At 36.1% G+C, this 17894-nt stretch overlaps 2 protein-coding genes and 1 long non-coding RNA gene across 7 annotated transcripts in view; 1 reads left to right on the forward strand and 2 right to left on the reverse strand.

The window, feature by feature from the left end:
* Positions 1-529: 529 nt before the first annotated feature.
* dnaja (DnaJ heat shock protein family (Hsp40) member A) lies at positions 530-9772 on the reverse strand. 2 transcript variants are annotated; one of them, XM_087312555.1, is made up of 9 exons: positions 9717-9772; positions 9340-9506; positions 9059-9204; positions 8179-8353; positions 7436-7540; positions 6686-6913; positions 4724-4954; positions 2610-2710; positions 530-1300 (listed from the first exon to the last, which is right to left on the reverse strand). In XM_087312555.1, the coding sequence occupies exons 3-9, from the start codon at positions 9188-9190 to the stop codon at positions 1076-1078; spliced, it is 1197 nt and encodes a 398-aa protein (XP_087168681.1). In that variant the 5' UTR covers positions 9191-9204; positions 9340-9506; positions 9717-9772; the 3' UTR covers positions 530-1075. The 2 variants fall into 2 exon arrangements, with proteins under 2 accessions (XP_087168681.1, XP_087168680.1); XM_087312554.1 differs by lacking the exon at positions 9340-9506.
* LOC137489375 (uncharacterized) lies at positions 7441-8423 on the forward strand. Its single transcript, XR_015526738.1, has 2 exons — positions 7441-7559; positions 8217-8423. It is a non-coding gene; the product is annotated as an uncharacterized LOC137489375 (long non-coding RNA).
* Positions 9773-12134: 2362 nt separating the features above from the next.
* Positions 12135-17894, reverse strand: part of nup160 (nucleoporin 160) — a 40888-nt gene continuing 35128 nt past the window's right edge. For all 4 annotated transcript variants that reach the window (XR_015525576.1, XR_015525577.1, NM_001423844.2 and 1 more), the window contains exons 30-35: positions 17723-17846; positions 15291-15392; positions 14125-14266; positions 13755-13880; positions 12877-12972; positions 12135-12428 (exon numbers count right to left, since the gene is read on the reverse strand). Coding sequence is in view for 2 of the 4 variants with exons in the window: in NM_001423844.2 (NP_001410773.1) it covers positions 12345-12428; positions 12877-12972; positions 13755-13880; positions 14125-14266; positions 15291-15392; positions 17723-17846 (674 nt within the window). In the remaining 2 variants the exon portion in view is untranslated. The remainder of the gene's footprint in view (positions 12429-12876; positions 12973-13754; positions 13881-14124; positions 14267-15290; positions 15393-17722; positions 17847-17894) is intronic.

Here is a 17894-nt window from a genome sequence, read left to right on the forward strand (position 1 = left end):
CACACATGCATGCATACATACATTAATTCATACATACATGCATACATTCATACACGCATAAATACACATACACACATACATATACACATACACACACACACACACATAAATACATACACATACGTTCATTCATACATACATATATTCATACACGCATACATACATATATTCATACATACACACATGCATACATACATTCATACACTAATACATACATACACACACACACACACACACACACACACACACAAATACATACATACACATACGTTCATTCATACATACATACATACACGCATACATACATACATACACAGAAATATAAATGCATGCATACATACACACACATATATACATACATACACACAGTCTTACACGCATAAATATACAAACACACATGCTTATACATATAGATACACACACACAGATATACATAAACATACATACACACACATTTACATGTATAAACAAACATGCATACATACTGAAAAAAAACACACACACCTTTAACTGTATAAACAAAAAAAGATGACACAATAAAATGTTTTATTTAATTTAACATTAAAGGAAAAAAAATGAACATGAATGGCAAATCTTTAGAAAATCTACAAATACATGTTCTCCAGTGCAACCTTCACTCTCGTACAAGCTACACACAGAAAGCCAACACAAACATACACACAGCTAAATTTACATTCAGAAGTACATGTTTTTAAACCGTGTTAGTTCAGCAGAAATTTAGATCTTATTCCTGTCGATCCAAACCTGTTTGAGGGAGGATATACTGAAGAATACAAGCACTGACTTACAAGAGTATGCAACATTCCTACGACCAAGAGATCTTCTTTGTGTTCAGCAGAAGAAAGACATTCATAAACATATAGGAACACCAGGACTGTCCTTATAATACACACGTGTGACAGTTCCACGTAAACGGTAAAAAGAACGTGAAGATTTCCAGCAGTGGCATGAGTATGGTCCGTTTCCTGCAGGAGAGTCTTATTCCTGGATGAAGACAAACTGATGTTGATCTGAGATTTCTCCAATGTGTGTGTGTGTTTGTTTGTTTTTTTTTTCATTGCGTCTGGCACTGGACTCCAGTCTGCCGGCGCTCTTCCTCATCATCTTCATGGTAGGCTTCAGCGCTATGGTTTCGTCTCTGCTGACTCTCGAAGTCCACTTGGCAGAGATCCACCTCCTCCATGTCATCGGTCAGCATGATGTGCTCTCGTACCGGCAGCAGACGCTCCAGATCCGGCAGCATGTGCTCCGGCAGCCAGTGATCATCCGGAAACTCAATCTGAACAGCAGAAATCAACACAAAGTCATCAGAATAATCACATATTATGCTGTTTCTGCATGTCATTAGGATATTTTGAAGGGGTGTTTAACACGTTACATAAATTAGTTAATTTAAGATTAAGTACATCCAGGAGGTTGTCATCACAGCCTAATGTAAAGCGGAGCAGATGTTGTATAAGACTGAAGTGCTTTATTTTGCCAGGATGTAGTTTATCTGGCTTATGGATACTTGAAACTAAACGAAAACTTGGATTTTGCATTGTTCTGAGCCGTAATACTTCATTATTAAACGCAAAAAAATAAAAAAAATACACGTTATTCACTCACAAGAAGGCGCCAAAAACGCAAAGCTGACAGAAACAACAACTAGCCTACTATTCAGTCACAAGATGGCGCCCAATCACAAAGCTGACTGAAACGAAACTGACTGGATAAAGTACACTGACCTATGCTACTATTATTCATTCCTTCTAATCAAGACAGCCCTAAATAGTAAAAAAAAAAAAAAAACGCGGTTTGACAGACGAGCAGCTACATATGTAAGGATTTGAACGTATTCCATGACGGTAAATGAGACTCGATTGACCAATCAGAATCGAGTATTCCACTCTGGATAATAATGAACATCGCGTCTGTTAAGAATTACTTAATCTTTGTTAATGTTAACATTCATATTTTAATGTCTTTACATGAAGAGCTCAATTAGTTAGTGTTTACTTTCAAACTAATGCAGGCTCACGGTTTGTAAAATTCATGCTATTAAAAGTTTTAGCTCTACATAGCTGCGTATTAATCAAAACAATCACATATTGTTTTTAATAGACAATTGCATTAATGTTCAATGGCATTTCGTTGCCTTGTAGCTACATGTATACAGAAAAGAAAGTTGAATCTAATCTAAACATGTTTTTGTACATGTCATTAAGGATTAAGTAATAGCTTTGGGTAGGATTAGGGACGCACTTTATACATAGATAATACTTTGTAAGTTTTAATCAACAGGTCAAATACGCAGGTAATACGACCATTACTTTTTTATTATTATTATATTCATTTTTACAGCAAGCAATTCTATTTTTGGTTCTGGAAGATGCAAAGAAGTATTTAAAATATTCAAGTCATATAAAAATAAAATATAACAAAAAAACACATTTTTGTTTTTTCACTGAAAAAAAATGTATATTCATACGCACATATTTATAAATTTATGTAAAAATATATGTTGTTTTTTTGGTGCTTTAAGTTATAACATTAATTTCTCACTGTAAAACTTTTCTTTCTTTCTCTCTTTTTTTAAAATAACCTACCTCAAAGCGTATGATGAGAAGGCCTTTCTCAAAGGGCTCTCTGTACACAGGCATTCCCTCATTATGAACACACTTCAAGTCATTGGGCTTAATCACCTGACCTAAAACAAAACAGGCAGTTACAGTTATAAAAATGTTATTATACGAACAAAATATGCATTTATTTTCTAAATGAAACAACAACATTGATAAACAAATTTGTTTTTAATCTACATCTTTATTTTTTTGTGTCAAAGTAGCTCAATATACAGTTCAAGTCAGAATTATTAGCCCCCTTGTTTATTTTTTTTACCCAATTTCTGTTTAACAGAGAAAAGATTCTGTCAACACATTTCTAATCATAATAGTTTTAATAACTCATCTCTAATAACTGATTTATTTTATCTTTGCCATGATGACAGTAAATAATATTGACTAGATGTTTTTCAAGACACTTCTATACAGCCTAAATTGACTTTTAAAGGCTTAAGTAGGTGAATTAGGTTAACTAGGCAGGTTAGGGTAATTAGGCAAGTTATTGTATAACGATGGTTTGTTCTGTAGACTACAGGGCTAATAAAGGGGCTAATAATACTGACCTTAAAATGGTTTTTAAAAAATCCAAAACTGCTTTTATTTTAGCCGAAATAAAACAAACAACACTTTATCCAGAAGAAAAAATATTTTCAGACATACTGTGAACATTTCCTTGCTTTTTTTTTTTGCATCATTTGAGAAGTTAAAAAAATATATATTTTTTATTTTGTGAAAGTTCAAAGGGGGGCTAATAATTCTGACTTCAACTGTACCTGTAGATGAAATTCTTGTAAATTAAAACAGTTGTCAGAAGTTTAGTTTAGTTGAAAATAATGCAGTTTGTCATGATACTGGAATTTCTAACTTCCATACGATACCAAGAGAAATATCAATATTCGATACTGGAAGGGAAAAAATGCCTGTATCGATTCCAGAGTTGGGTGTAAGGCATTTTTGGGGAACTCAGTAGTTTAATGAATTACATTTTAAATTTGTGTAATCTGATCACAGTAACTAAAGTCAGCGAATTGTGTTACTTAAGTTACAAATATAGATTTTGGAAGAAAAAAAAATGCTTCTTTTAAATCTCTTTTTTTGCTGCAATCTCAGTTAATAAGCATGTGCTTTTAAATTGCGAGAGAACGCAAGCAGAAATGGTTTCTGTCGAGTGCGATTGCTTCTTTAAGTGGAAATACAGACATTTCCTTGATTTGATTGAGCGTAAAAACAAAAATATAGCTGTGATATTCCATCTAAAGACTTTTCAGCTGCTTTCAACTCGACTAGCAACTTGTTCAAGCACTTCAACAGAAAACATTTTACGTCAATACCCGTCACCAAGGAGGATACCGGCGCTCAAAAACACGGTCTAACTCAGCCTAAACTGGCTAAATTGAAATAGTTTGTATCTTCTGAATGTGAAGAGGCGCATAGCTGCTTTTGAACACGTCAAGCTGTTGTGATCAACACACTGTAATGTTTCTCCGTGAATATTAAATTACTAAAAGAGCTGCAGTTTATTTTGTATTTTTATTGGTATATTTTATATGCTATAAAAGTAACTTCAAAGTGAAGTTATTAGTAATCTGATTACTTTTTACATGAAGTAGTTAGTAATATTGTCAGATTACAATTTTCCAGTAGATTTTCAGATTAAAATTTTCTAGTAGTAATACTACTGATATATATATATATATATATATATATATATATAAACATTTATTTATTTTTTATTTTTTTTAACGACACTAGTGTAATGTAAATCTCACTGCTGAAAGCAAAAACACTGAAGAGCAACAGTATAAATACATTTAACTGCAATACAACTGTATAAATGCATTTGCACTTAAAAACAGAAAAAGGTAGACTATACACAGCAACCCCCCCTCCCCCCAAAGCAATGATGCCTTTTTGATTATTAATAAGTATTTTTGAAATATAAAGAAAAAAAATCAAAAATCAAAATCGTACTGTACAGTTTTTCTCTGTCACTTCATTAACATTTAGTTTTGTATTTTTTTATTGGCTGTTTGAGGATTTTACTCCATTTAGATTAAAGGATTGGTGGATGGAAAAAAAAAAAAAAAAAAAAAGCTGACCTGGAGGAGAGTGTATGAGCAGCGATCTGTTGTCCAGCGTGCTGATGGTCTTCTTGAAGCCGCAGAGCGCCTCCACCAGCCGGATCTTCATCTTCATCAGCAGATTGTTGTCTTTCCTCTGGAAAACGGGATGCTCTTTCAGGTCCAGGATGATTGTGACGTCTCCGGGCTCCAGTCCCGGTTCCTGATCTCCTTCTCCGTTAAATGTGATTTTCTGACCGTCCTTCATACCTGCGATCGACAGCATGATCAGGACACTACTGAAAAAACTCACTCCAGATATAAAGTTGAAGTCAGAATTATTGGCCGTCATGGATTATTTTCCAACACCCCTGTATATTTTCCCCCAATTTCTCTTTAATAGTACAACTTTTATGCTTACAAATGTGTAAAAAAATAAAAAAACTTCATTCTATCTGATTTCTTTTATCTTTGCCATGATGACAGTTCATTATATATGACTAGATATTTTTTAAGACACTAGTATTCAGCTTAATGTGACATTTAAAGGCTTACTAGGTTAATTAGGGTAAAGTTAGGGAGTTTTAGGCAAGTTATTAGCCCTTTTAACACATACACACCTTTCTGGAAAATTACCGGCAATTTTCTGGAAAGGTCTGTATGTGTGAACAGGCCCTTTTTGAAAATAAAGGTAAATTCGTTCAGGGTATTTTCCGGAAAGAGAAAACATCCATGCCATTTATGAAGATAAAAGCCTTTGAATATTTGTCCAGACACATTTAGCTGCTAAATGTTAGTCAGATAACATTTCTATCTTCCTTCTTAACGACAACTGTGTACAAAAATATCGATAAGATGCTTATGATAAGTTGTTTTGTTTACCTTCGAGCTCTGCTTCCTTCAGTTGCGTGACGCGTCGTGCTTGCACGTGAAGCAGCCAGTGAGCGCCAGCACACACACACACACATTATGTACATCTCGACATGCAAAAGTGTTTCTCTATTTGTTTTCATTAAAGTTGTTCACAATACAGAGTTTGAAATGTAGTCAAATGTTTACAATAAAAGCGCAGCTGTTTAGAGCTCATTTCTGGATGATGTCAGAATTTACCGCCATTTTGGAAAGGATGTCTGAACGGTCTTTTCTGGAAAGATTCCAGAACGTCGTCGTCTGTGTGAACAGCGCTGTTTTGAATTTACCGGTAAAGTCGTTCCGGAAATTTTCTGGATATTTACCGGTCTCACTGTGAGAAAGGGGCTATTGTATAACCTTGGTTTCTTCTGAAGGGGGCTAATAATTTTAGCCTTAAAATGGTTTTTAAAATATTAAAAACTGCTTTTATTCTAGCCGAAATAAAACAAATGAGACTTTCTCCAGAAGAAAAAAATATCAGACTTACTGTGAACATCATTTGGGAAATATTTAAAAAGGACAAAACATTCAAAGAGGAGCTAATAATTCAAAGCGATTTAATAATTTCGAAAATCACGATCGCAGTATATATGTCCATGCCTAATATCCGATGGCCTGAAAGTGATTCAATTTTTTATAAATTGTCAAAATTTTGGTATTTGTTATGCAGCAAGCCCAGAGATTGTTGTGTACACTATGACTTTATCTAAAATTAACTTTAATGTGTGATATGAATAAAAAGTGATCATAAACAAATGATTTCTCCACTCAAATGAGTGGCGGCTTGGACCCGGAAACAGTATTACATACGTCACCAACACGTCACCACTCAACAAGCGGAACAGTAAGAGGGGCGTGGCTAAGAATATCATGGCTGAAGTCATCAAACTGACATCAGAGAAGGAGCACCACTCCAAACAACCCGGCAAAAGATCAACTTCGATTGAACATTGTTGTTCATTGGTTTAACTTGCACAGACTAATTGTTCGCCTACAGAATGTGTGCTAGCAAAATAAACACTGTTAACTCTGATTTCACAGGATTTTTGCGCAATCGAGCCCTGAACTTTTCAAGCTAACTTGACGCACCTTTATCAATGTGCACCTCCAGGATCTTCTTCTTGCGCTCGACTTTGCGTCCGTTGCAGGTTTTGCATCTGTCTTTAGCGCTGAATCTCTCTCCCTGTCCGCTGCAGTCGGAGCACATGCTCTGGGTCTGCTGGATCATCCCAGGCCCGATTTGTTGAACCCGCACCTGAACGCCGCTGCCTTTACAGCTGGAGCATTTCTCTACCGTGCCTTTCTTGCCTCCATAACCTGAAATCATGGACATCTTAAATTAATAAAGCAACACTCGATCTTCAACAATAATAATATTGTCAGTGTGAGAATTATTGTTTATGTAAATGTGATATCTCCCCGCGCTCGCGTGGGTTTCCTCTGTGTGCTCCGGTTTCCCCCACAGTCCAAACACATGCGGTACAGGTGAATTGGGTAGACTAAGTTGTCCGTAGTGTATGTGTGTGAATGAGTGTGTATAGATGTTTCCCAGAGCTGGGTTGCAGCTGGAAGGGCATCGGCAAAACATATGCTGGATAAGTTAGCGGTTCATTCCGCTGTGGCGACCCCAGATTAATAAAGAGACTAAGCCGAAAAGAGAATGAATGAAAATGTAATGATTATCGATTACTCTTCCAAAATCTCTACAAAACCTAAACGCAACAGACCTACATGTATAGCTAAATATTGTTTATATTTAGTCAGTAGAATATTAATTTATATTTTCCATCATTATTGCACACCTAATTATAACAATTGGTCCATCAGGGGTTCACTCACCGTCGCATTTCTGACAGATCACGTTCTTCTGAAGAGCAAGTTTCCTGGTGGAGCCGTTGTAGAGCTCCTCCAGCGTCACCCCGAGCTGGTGAACCAAATTCTTTCCTGAATGACAGAAAATCATGTAAGCGACCAACAAACTGAAGGAGGAATACTCTGCAGTGTGTGTGAACTATGTATATCTACAGCCGCTAAAATGTTTTGTTTAAAAGACCTGTGAAGTGCTTTGAAATGTGCATTTTCTATTGGATGTTTGACATAATCTCAATTTAAAAAAAAAACATAAGAGGATAAAACAGATTAGCTCCTCCCCTTTAAAAGAACAGCCAATAGCGTTTTGTTTTATCAGCGCTCTGCCAGTGCCGGTGGTTAAGATCAAGTACATCAAATGAAAAGCAAATGTGAAGCATCTTGAAGGGGGCGGGGCATATCAGATGCTAGAGAGCCTTTGATTGGTCAAGATTTAAAGAGTAACTTCAGTATGGACTGATGTGAAACAAATGACAAACTGAAAGCCTTGGATGTTTATATTAGTATTATACTTTCTAAACATGAATTTTGCCACTGCTTTAAAGCACAGTAGCTTATGGATTGTCCTAAAAAACTAGCAATACTGATAGTAACATCTAAACTACGTTTTAATTTCATGGGACCTTCAACAAAAAGCCAGATTACATTTGGTTGCTGAGACATCTTACAGACTTTCTCAGATTAATTTTTGTGTGAATTATTGTGCGTCTGACCTTTCCTTTCTCTCTGCATTCGTCCTCCGCCACCGAAGAACATGTTGAAGATGTCCATGGGCGAATCTCCTCCCGCCATTCCTCCCTCTTTGATGGCTTGTTCGCCGCCCTGGTCGTACAGCTCACGCTTTTTGGCATCCGACAGGACGTCGTAGGCTTGCGATATGAGTTTGAACTGGAGAATGGAAATCATTAATGTTACTCACAACAAATCAAATGAATTAAAAAATATATATACAATCTGATTTAAGGATCTATTTTTTTTGTTGGGTAGTTTTTCTACGTTTGCTTACAATCTTCTCCCAAATGTAGTCACTTTTGTAAACGAAATTGACAGGAATCAATGAAGATTTGTTTATTTGATCATTCAGCACTTTACGGTCCACACACTTTCTAAAGAAAGCTGGTTCCAGCTACATTTATTTCTTTAATTCAATGAATTTCTACAAAGCATGTTGTATACCGTTAACTTGCTAACTTCTTTTGGTCACATCCATAACGCATGACTATTTTCCTCCTTAAAATAAATAAATAAATAAATATATATATATATATACATATATATATATATATATATATATATATATATATATATATATATATATATATATATATATATATACTTTTCTGATCCCATAATTTAAGGAAGATGTTTCAATTTAATGTTAACAAACTTTCTGTGAATGTTTTAGGTTTTTTTTTTACTGTAAATGTCACATCCATAACGCTGGAGTTGCTCGTATGCTTCCTACACCCCTTATAGCTCAGCAGTGAAGGACAACTCCAGAAAGTTCCTCTCATTTCTGTCACTGTCATTCACCAGGCGAGCTGAAACCTGATCCCCGGTCAGCTTGAGAGACTCGGCAGCTCCTCCACTTACTTTCTCGCCTTCATTGGGGTTTTTATCCGGGTGATATTTCAGAGCCAGTTTCCGATACGCCTTCTTGATTTCATCCAGTGAAGCATCGGGCTTCACGCCGAGCTGATCATAGTAGCCGGTTTCCCGAACCATCTCAAGCAACTGAACTGTGTGGACAGAATCACAACATATCCATTAACAGCAAGTACAGTGCACACGTGTTTAAAGCTATCATGTTAGTAATACAACAGCTAAAGTAAGAGTAAAGAAAGTAAGATTGACTTAAAGGGAAAGTTATTTACTCTCGCTCAAGCGGTTATAAACGGTTATGAGTTTCCTTTTTTCACAAGAGAAGTCATCTTACAGGAGACTGCACACCTGTAACCATCGACTTCCATTATAGGAAAAACACAGACCATGGAAGTCAACGGTTACAGGTTTACCAGCTTTCTTCAAACTATCGTCTTTTCTGTTTAAAGGTAGAAAGACAAACATGTCTGGTAAAAGTAAAAAGTGAGTAAATGAGTTTCTGTTTTGGGTGAACTGTCCCTTTAAGAGAAAACGACCATTTCACACGCTATTCAAAACTCTCCGGTACAATTGTAAATAATCGCAAATATTGTTTTAACTGAAGCCACACATGTGTGTTTAAGTGTAATTAAGCTTTGATATTACTTACTGGACTGAGAGCGGAGTAAAAGCCGGTGTGCTGTCCGTGTCTCCTGGTTTCTCTGTGAATGAATGCCGTGCGCGCTCTCGCTCTTATATAAACACAGGCGCTCCAGAACCTTCTCGACGGACCAGAAACAAGGGCATGTCGCTTCACATGCAGGCACGTTATTTAAGCAATTATAAACGCTGGCATAAGTTGTCAATGTATATATTATACACAGATTCGTACTTTCTTATTTATAATTTATATTTCTTTTTATCTTTTTTACTTTCCAATCGGCCATTTTTTAAATTATTGTTTTTTTTAATATATCAAGCCTACTTGGCATTCAGCAAAGTATGAATTTACTTGTTTGCATATGACAATGAACACTTGTGAATGCAGATGTTCAAAAAAAACTCTAGGTAAGTAAAATACATGTTGAAATATTGTCATGAAAGGAGTGTTTCTGCTTGCAGGAATAAAAAAGTAATTATTATAATATATAATGCTAATAAGCAAAAGGAGGATAAATCTTTTCGGGGATGACTTAAAACTAATATCTTGACTTTATACCAGCTAGCAATCATTTCTTCTGGTCATGAAAATGCAGTTTTCATTAGAAAAGACTGGGCTAATTAGGGAAACGCTTATAATTACAAAAGGTACAAACTAATGAAACTAATTCCAGCTGCTTTGAATGTCTCACAACTTTTTTTTTTTAAAGGAAATATTAAAAACTTTTTGTTAAATTATTGACTAAAAGTAAATACTTTTGGGTGAGACCTAAAAATTAATATTTTGACATTTGCAATCTTAAGTATTTTTTTTTTTACCACTTAAATTCACATTATTTTTTGGGCGGAGATTTATTAAGTTAATAAATTGATTCTTACAATGATTATAATCATAATATTAATTATGTTTTCATAATAATCATAATATTATAATATATATGTTAATCATAATATTAATTAGTTTTTATCAGCACAAAAGTAAATACACAAATTTAATGTTGGATTTTGCTTCTAGAATCATTCATTCAATCATTCTGATTTCATTTTAGTCCCTCAGGGGTCACCACAGCGGAATGAACCGCCAACTTATCCAGAATGTTTTATGCAGTGAATGCTCATCCAGCTGCAACCCATCACTGGGACACACCCTTACACTCTTATTCAATTCACCTATAGCGCGCATGTGTTTGGACTGTGGGGGAAACAGAAGCACCCGGAGGAATTGGGGAGAACATGCAAACTCCACACAGAAATGTCGGGACTCAAACCAGCAAACTTCTTGCTTTGAGGCGACAGCGCTACCCACTGCGCCACGTGGTACTAGAATGAGTTAGTCAAAAAAACATTACATAAAAATATGATCGTCAATCCTCCGAGTTTTTCATATATTTACAAATAAGGGATTTTACTAGGAAAAATTTTCTAACCATACACCAGACACTTGAGAATATAACAAAACACAACCCATTAGAAAAAGGTACCGTCTCATTTTTTCTATAACTTATTATTAGATAAGGTTTATTCAGACACTGACAAAACTAGGAAGGAGTGGGAGAAGGAGCTAAATACAGAGATATCAGATTCTGTCGCGTGTTAGCAGACCACTATAATCCACAAATGTGGGTGCACACCAGGGCCGGAGCAAGCTGAACATGTTGCTCTAGGCAAAGGACGATCAAGCCGGGTGGGGGGGGGGGGGGGGGCATAAATGAGGGCGCGGGTGTTGAGGGAGGTGTTGCGGACGGCATCCACTCTATTCTGCCCCCCTAGGCGCGAATATAACTGAAGCGGCGGGGGCTGAGGGAGGTGTTGCGGACATAACCGAGGATGCGGGTGTTGAGGGAGGTGTTGCGGACGCCGCCCTCTCTATTCTGCCGCCCTAGGTCGCCTCTATGGACGCGTCGGCCCTGGTCCAAACACAAGCTGTGCTCTCGTCGCAGGGAAATGGAAACAAAACCTTCAATGCGGCACTCCGAACAATTCGACTAAGGAGTCTTCGAAGCTATCATGAATGAAGTTGCAACTCATTCCCAATAGAGCGCCCTGAATCAAGTCTTTCTTATGAATTAATGATGAAAATGACGTCCCGATGTACTTGCCGGTACAGACATCCAGTCTACACGCTGGAATTTACACAAGGATCTGAACGCCGTGACGCAGCTTAAAACTTTCTTTTTAAACCGGAAGAACGAATTTACTCGAAATAGCGCAAAACCAACCAATTTTACATTGTTAGTTAAATATATATGCGTCCTAATAGTGTTTATAGCAGCGTGAGACACGTATGACTGTCAACATCTCGAAAAAAATGTCGTTAGGTGTTTCCTGAGCCTTTAATGATTGACCAACATCTTTTTTTAGCTGTGCATATTTCAGTAACACAACTAAACAAGACGTTCGTCTTTACCAGATAACAGAAGTCAGCCTCTTTTCTATTAAACAAAACAGTTTTATTTCATGACTTAGTTAAATTACTCAAGTAAAGAGCACAACATACAAAGTTTAAGATGTTTTGAACAGTGCCTTTATAAAAAACACACAACTGCGGTTTAATCAGAGACTGTACTGCAGCATGAAACGACCCAAAAACACCACAGCACACAACAAAACTTCTGCATTACTGATCCTAAACGCACGTTCAGCGGGCCATGAGTCTGTGTCTGCTGCTCTGGTCCACCAGTCTGTGATATTCGGCCAGTTTATCCTGCAGACTCCTGTACATCTGTAGACAGAAGAGAGGAGTCAATAATCCACTCATGTCCAGTTTCAAAATCAACCACTGTAAACAAAGTCCCTTTGAGGCCATCTTTAAAACAGCTCTCAGACATGCAAGTGCAGCGACTGTCTCTTTAAATAAAGGAAACATCACATTTATCCAACAGTTTTCCAAGATTCAATTTTGATCCAAGCTTAACAATCAATTTAGTCTCTAAAACATTTGCATCAAATTAAAAAAAGGCTTTTTTTATGTCAAGCTGCACAAGCGAACACAATTAATAATGACTTAACCTGTAAATTTGAGTGCATCTTCACAGCTCCTTTACTACAAGACGAGGCTTTCCTTTGTTAGAGCATCGACTTTTTCCCCCGCTCAAAACTATACAGTGTAATATGTAGCAGTAAATCACATTATTATCTGGTGTTGAGTGTGCTGTAAGTGAAGAGTTCACCTTCTCGTTGATCTGACTTTCGCTCAGGTTTCTCAAGAGCTGATCGATGGATGTGTACGGCAGCCACACCAGAGCCGCTGTAGCCGAGAGCGGCCGCTGCACAAACACAACAACAAACACACAACAGGTCTCACACATCTCAGAAAAACATTGAGAAGTTTCCAGTTTTCCTTTAAAGTTATTAAAGCAATATTGAGTTCACCAAGATCTAAAAAGTTACTTGAAAATAACTTAAATGTCTATGTTTGTAAGTATTGTTTTATTTTCTTTCTTTTCTTTCTTTTGTTTTAACTCTTAATTTATTTAACCCACTTCTTAAAAATCACCACTTCATTTCACACTATTTTTTTTTATCAATTCAGTTTTTTACAATCTGAATTCCTCACTGTTGACTTTTCAGCAAGTAATTTTTCCTCAGAAATTAATCACAATTCTCAGCTTAATTGCAATTCTGAGATCAATTATAGTTAAAGAAGTTTACTTCTTGTAATTCCCTTTTATTTTGAACTTATAATACTATAAATGAAAGCGGCTCTCTTTCTTTTTCTTTCTTTCTTTCTTTCTTTCTTTCTTTCTTTCTTTCTTTCTTTCTACTCACAATTCTGGAAGAAAATAAGATGTTAATAGTTCAGAATTCTAAGACAGACATTTGCAATTTTGAAAAGATCCACTGGACAGAAACTCAGGACTGCAGGTAAAGGAGATGAAAAGTTAATTAGTTTAATGTCAGAAACAAGCTCTTATGCTTAAGCACAAAATAAAACTTCTGTAAAATGGAAAACACAAAAATCAAAAGAAAACTCATTCAAATGATGCTAAAATGTCGCGTTGTCAGTTTGCCTAAATTAAGCTGCACAAACACAACGTGATCTCCATACCTCTATACCAAAATACTGATGTCCTTTTCCAAGCAGAGCATCCACAAACTCCAGCACGAGCTCCGCTGCGGCTTCCAGAAGATCATAGTTCAGATAGAGGCGCAGCAGCGCTGCGGCATCAACCTCCTGGAACACACACACAATATATATATATATATATATATATATATATATATATATATATATATATATATATATATATATATATATATATATATATATATATATATATATATATATATATATATGAATAAGAGTGGAAATTGAGTTTGTATGCTGACAAAAGCAACAGAGATTTAAGCAGTAATACATGGCTTTCTCCATCTGTTTACTGGATACAATGCTAGAAAAAGAAAAAAAGTGAACTCGCCTTGTAGGCGTTGATTAGCCAATCAGGCGCCGGCACACCGTGTGACAGCAGTTTGTTGATGACGCAGCGATGATGCGGAGCGTTGTGAGACGGAAATTTCTCCAAATAATGCGCTAGAAGCCGCCACGCTTCATCCGTCGCACTGTGTGGAGAGATTCAGAGTAAAGGGCCGTAGTATACTTCAAGCTAAATCAAAAGAATAAACACAGTATATCATCCTTGAACCAAATCAAACTAAATAACAAAATCATCATTATTATTATTTTTATTATTACTTTAAATAAAACAATTAATCCATAAATAAAAAAATTAATCAAAATCAACAATACAAAAATGTAATTAAATAAATAAATAAAAAATAATCAATAAAAATAATTAAAAAAACTAAATAAAAAATAAATGTAAAAAATCTAAAACCAAAAATAAATCAAAAATAAATAAATAAATACAATTTAAATAAATTAATAACAAAATAATTAAGTCCAACAAAATAAATAAAACAAATAATAAATCCCAACAAAATAACAAAAACTAAAATACGAATCAAAAAATAAAGTATCAAAAATAAATAAAAAACATAATAAATCACAAAAAAAAATCTAAATCAAATAATAAATCAATAAAGAACCAAGTAAATAAAAATAATAAATATATAAATAAAAAACAATAAATAAAAAAATATTAAAATCAGAATAAATAAAATAAAAAAAATTATTAAACTATAAAGATATAAAAAATAATATAAAAAAAATGACAAAATATTAAAAATGTAAATAACAAAACTAAATAAAAAATTTAAATCAAGACGACAAAAAAAATATATAAAATTAAAAATCTAAACAAAATAGCAAAATTTAACACAACAAAAAAGAATAAATACAAATATAATTAATTTCTGAAGTTCTGGAAAGTTCTCTGACTGATAAACACATTAAGCTCCTACTTTCTAGTCAATGGTTTAGAAAGTAGGCGTGGCCTTGAGGCTCCGCCCTCTTGTGAAAATCTAATTTCTTCTGTTCATTCCATCAAGGCCAGTCCAAAAGAAAAACGTAAACACAGTTTCTAGATCATGAATTATAACTATTTGCGCACAAAATAAATGTTTGCATCCCCAAAGACTGCATTTGGACTGTGCTGTAGGTGAGGATTGAGGTGTTTTGTCAAACCTGGTCTCTTTAGTAGTGATGACGGTCGGCAGCTGATTAGCAGCGAGCCAGTTCCACACCTCCGTCTGATCCTGGTCTCCTTTATACTGCAGTTTAATGCACCTGAACACACAGAGAGGAACAACTCAGACGTCTACACAGACCAGAGCTGCCCTATCCGGCACAAACCGAGGATCGTGATTGGTTTAAAACTGTGAGCCTGAATCACAAAAACACGCAAAAATATAATATAACTTACTTAACTATAACTTATTTAATGAAAAATCATAAAAAAAGAAGAGGTCATTGTGTTACCGCAACCACGTTTGCAGGCATGTCATAAATTATTTACATAAGAAACATCATATTTAATATAATAAAAGACATTTTAATAATTATCTTATGTATCTTCATGGAAAGTCATGAAATATCGGCATAAAAAAAAAATGTCATCAAAACTCCAAAGATAATATATAAATATATATATATATATCAAATATATAGTGATGTAATTTTGAATTAATGATTTAAAATCAATGACTACTAGAGGAATTAGCATGTTTGAAATAATCTATAAGGAATAATTCAGTATTAAAAATAAGTTTTAGGGTGCTTTCACACTTGGCTCAATTGCCTGGAGCGTACCCAAGTTCGATTGCCCCCCCCTTGCCACCTTCTCCATTAGTTTGTGTTCACACTGTCTTTTTTCCTTTTGCACGCCGGTACGCTTGCGTCGTCGAGCTGCTGTTTTGTTTACAGCTGTTGCTAGGTGACGGTCATGAAAGCAAGTGGCGAAATGGAAAGACGTCCGCACATCGCGGTCATTCTGCTTTTACTGAAGCTTTTGGTTCAGGACATACAGAAAGCGACTCGCGTCCATCTGCCGCAAACATATAAACATTCAGAACATCACACAGTGTTCTGAATGTTTATAATATGGCATTTTAGATCAAAAATGATCCGCGTCCACACTAGCGTTTCTGAACATATCTCCGTCCACGCTACGCCACCAAAAACATATATCACGTGACCATTCGCGCACTCTGGGCATGCTCGTTCTAGTATAAACAGAAAGCATGCATCTCCCTCTGCATTTGGTTATTGTTAGTCAATAAACGCCGGTTGAACATTTAACGCGATGGCAAAGAAAGCAAGAGAGGTATTTTTGTGGACAGACGACGAGGTCGAGTTGTTACTAAACGTAACAAATGAATAACTGCAGAATGGCGCCTAAAACAGACAATAGTGCAAACAACGCTCCCATTTCTGTGTCCATGTTGTTGTTTACAGTGAAGGCTGGTCTGCTGTCTTCCCGTAGCGTTAAAGCCATGTGTTATAGTCATGTGATAGGGGCTTGACGAATAAGAGAAGAATACGCAATGACACAAAAGCCCCAATCAGCTAGCGAATCTCAACCTCAGTTTTCTGATGTCTCCGTTTTCCCCCATCCACACTGAGACGGAGCAGCAGCGTTTCAGAATGAAAACGGCCTCTCCAGCATTTCCAAAATGCTCCTCTTTTGCCGCTCAAAAACTCTGGCATAGTGTGGACGGATGGCTTAACCGTAGCAAAACGTATGCATTTTAAAACGAAAACGCATTAGTGTAAACAGGGCCTGTGTTTGCCCTGGCTCAGTTCCGATTGCCACCAAGGTACAATACGTGGCGCACGCACACACACACACACACACAAACAAAAAAAACACAAGTTATGAAAACGATAGTTTGTTGTACAGTTGGCGGTTCACTTCCGTTATTTGGTACGATTGCATTCACATCAGAAGTGAACCGTACCAGAGTTCGCATGAAACGTACCCCAGACCACCTCTTTCAGGCGGACTCGGGTACGGTTTATGGGTGCGCACCCGAGTTCAGAAGACACGTTCACACTAGCTAAACATACCGTACTCTGACGTCAAACGAACCCGGGTGTGAACCAAAAGTGCTAATGTGAAAGCTCCCTTTGTAGCTTGTCGCCTCCAGCTGGCATAATGTAGTTACTACAACCTCTCTTAGACTTGCTATCAAACAATGCTGGTAATTTTTACCATAAACACAAGCCTTTAAATCTGAGCGGTTATTCTTTTATGTGCGTAATATTTTCATTTTTGTCACTGTCAATATTTATAATAGGCAGTATGCTAGGTGTTTGTTAGGTTGGGTTTAAAATCAATAAAAATAATCAATCAATCTCTGTTAAAACAATGTGCTTTGCATACAAATACAGAAAAAAGCTCATCCAGACACTTCTGTGACTATTTGATTGTACGCAACACAGAAATGATTTTATTGGTTGAAAGAATAAAGGCTGAAGACGTTTCAAACCGATTTAAATGTACAGCTGTTAAAGGTATAATAGGTGTATGCAAATCAACATCGTTTATAATTAAGAGATTGCGATGGAGTTTGCATTAGTGCAGCTCTCGGAGAGAAATGAGTTATACTGAAACTCACTTGAAGGTCAGTCCCTCAAACACTGGAGTCAGCGGAAGATTAAAGGTCTGGCAAAGAGTCAGCGATGTGTCGAAAAGTCCAGCCTGGACGAGCAGAGCCACCATTTCCTGAGAAGACGCTCCTCCTGGAGGAGAAACAAGAGCAGATAAAGACCTTAAAACTGTGTGTGTGT

This window comes from Danio rerio, chromosome 25 (genome assembly GCF_052040795.2).
Source record: "Danio rerio strain M-AB ecotype USA chromosome 25, GRCz13ab, whole genome shotgun sequence".
Lineage (NCBI taxonomy): Eukaryota > Metazoa > Chordata > Actinopteri > Cypriniformes > Danionidae > Danio > Danio rerio.

Bases quoted from the DNA above. Each gene is read 5' to 3' on its own strand.
- dnaja (XM_087312554.1), bottom strand. From the start codon at position 9,190: ATGGTTCGGGAAACCGGCTACTATGATCAGCTCGGCGTGAAGCCCGAT. The intron at 2,711-4,723 runs GTCAGCTTTTTT...GTTTTGTTTTAG, and splicing joins GCTCATACACTCTCCTCCAG to GTCAGGTGATTAAGCCCAAT. The intron at 1,301-2,609 runs GTAGGTTATTTT...TCTGCTGTTCAG, and splicing joins TTCTCATCATACGCTTTGAG to ATTGAGTTTCCGGATGATCA.